Here is a 2,500-nt window from a genome sequence, read left to right on the forward strand (position 1 = left end):
AGATTTAATAAACAAATTACAAAAGAAGAAAATAAAAAAAAATAAGAAAATGTCTAAGCGTTGTTGCATTGCCTAAAAGAAAAACACCTGAAGAATGAGAATAAATTTACTAATCTATCCGCCAACCTAACTATCATAACATGAAATAAACACATAATTATAATTCCCAATCAATTAATCTCAACGCCCAATCAACAAACGTAATGAAATGTGTGAAGTTCAGACACAAACGCACACTTTAATTGGCAACCTGATCAAGGCATCTTTGGCACCTGTTTCGCTCCCCCGGGACTGTGGCCGGGCAGGTGCCAACATTGTGATGGGGGGAAGGGGGAAGGGGGAAGGGGGAAGGGGGAAGGGGGGAAGGGTGGGGGGAAGGGGGAGGGGGCATGGGTGTTAGATAGGAGAAAGGAGGTTAGTTTAGGGGTGGGGGTGAGAGGGGGGGGGGTACGTGGGAGGAAAGGGAGGTGGGTAGGTGGGGTTGCGTGAAGTTAGGAGGAAAGGGGGGGGGGGTGAGGTTGGGGGAAGGGAGAGGGGTAAGAACGAAGGAAGGAGAGGGGGTAGATTCAAACAGGGAGGATGGGGAGGGGATGGGGTAAGGGGAGGGAAAGGTAAGGGGGGATAGGGGAGGGGGCAATGATGTTCAGCATCAGTGCCAATTTGATCGTATACGTGTTGTGTTGGCTTAAGGGCGAAATTCTCGATCCATTTCAAGCCACTTTGGCCCTTAACGACGGCTCATGTGAGGTGGCAAGGGGAACGAACTTTCATCGGCAGTTTCATCGCTTCGTGAAATTCGTCGCAAAATTTAGATTTCTTACCACCTCCCGTGTCCCTTTACCTTGCCCCCCCCCCCACTGCCTGTCACCCCCCCCCCCACCCTTTTCTCTCCTCTCCCCTTCCTCCTATCGCGTCTTCTCCCTCATTCCCCTTCTTTTTTCTATCGCCTTCTTCCTCATCATCATCCCCCTTCTCCCTCCCTCTTTCATCTTTCTCCTAGCTCCTTCTCTATCGCTTTTTCACTCTCTTGCCCCTTCTTTCCTCTTCACTTCCTCTCTATTCCTCCTTTTCCTCTCTCTCCTATCCTATCCTAAGTTCTCCCCCTCTCCCTCTCCCCCCTCCACCCCTCCTCTCCACATATTTTGCACCCCCTTTCCCCAGTCCACCCCTCCCCCTTCCCCCTTCTCCCATAGCCTTCCCCCTCCCCGCCTTCCCAGTCCACCCCTCCTACACAATCTTTCCTCCACCCCTTCCCAGTCCACCCCTCCCACACAATCTCTCCACCCACCCCCTACCCCCTTCTCCCATAGCCTCCCCCCACCCTCCACCCCTTCCCAGTCCACCCCCCACTTACCCTCTCCCCTTCTCCCATAGCCCACCCCCTCCCGCCCCTCCTCCCATAGCCCACCCCTTCCCAATCCACCCCACCCCTCCGCATCTCCTGTCCTGAATTCCTTGCCGACGTGTGTGTAGTTGTCAAAGTGAACTCCACATTCCTTCTTCGAATTCAGCCTTGAGTCCCTTATAAGGTGAAATTAAGGTGACTTGCTCGAGGCCGTTCATTTTGGCAAGGGACAAATGAGAAAATGATTAGGGTGATTGCTGATGAAAGTGGTGGTGGTATTAATGGTGATGATGATAACAATCATTATGGTAATACTAATAACGGTGATAAGAGTATGAACAGTGGTAATGGTAATGAATAATGATAATGAGGATAAATGATGGTATGAGCAATCATAATGATGATGATGATACTACTGCTACTACTATTACTACTAATTATAATAATAATAATAATGACAATCATAATGATGATTTTGATGATTATGAAGATGAAGATGAAGATGAAGAAGAAGATGAAGATGATAATGATGATGATGATGATGATAATTATAACGATAATTAATAATAATAATGATGATGATGATGATGATGATAATAATAACAATAATAATAATAATAATAACAATAACGATAATGAAAATCATAACAATAATCCTAATAATGAGAGGGAGAAAAAAACTAGAAATAAAGAGAAAACCCAGTTAGACCTACAAAAATTAACCAATACACGAAACACACCACTTTGCAAAACAAGCACAAGCCACAAGGTAAAAAATATTCCTTTGCCAAACCAACCTCTAATACACGGATGAATCATACTCGAAGTCTTCCCGCTGTTCCAAATTTAACCACGAAGGAAGAAAGAAAGGCACTGAAATAAACAAACACGAGCTATAAATACCCAGTGGCAGTGGCTATGTGTCATTACAAGTGCATTGCAAAGGAATCTCGCGGCAAATTTAGCCTGTATGATGGCGTCGGTCGGTTAGAGAACAAATACCATGGCGGGTGAAAAGTTGCGTTGGGAATGTGTCATTTTCATTCGTCGTCTCACGTGAGGTGTTTGAGTTTGACTGTTAATAGCGTCTGTTTTTTGTTGTTGTTCTTGTTTTGTTGTTGTTATTATGATTGTTGTTATTGCTGTTGGTATTAT

At 45.5% G+C, this 2,500-nt stretch overlaps 1 protein-coding gene across 1 annotated transcript in view; it reads left to right on the forward strand.

The window, feature by feature from the left end:
- Positions 1-639: 639 nt before the first annotated feature.
- Positions 640-2,500, forward strand: part of LOC122259233 (DNA-binding protein D-ETS-6) — a 39,722-nt gene continuing 37,861 nt past the window's right edge. The window contains exon 1 of the mRNA XM_086546411.1: positions 640-742. Coding sequence (XP_086402537.1) covers positions 640-742 — 103 coding nt within the window. The remainder of the gene's footprint in view (positions 743-2,500) is intronic.

The sequence above is a fragment of the Penaeus japonicus genome, unplaced genomic scaffold (genome assembly GCF_977035675.1).
Source record: "Penaeus japonicus unplaced genomic scaffold, GWHDUDI00000001_assembly GWHDUDI00000018, whole genome shotgun sequence".
In the NCBI taxonomy this organism is placed as follows: domain Eukaryota; kingdom Metazoa; phylum Arthropoda; class Malacostraca; order Decapoda; family Penaeidae; genus Penaeus; species Penaeus japonicus.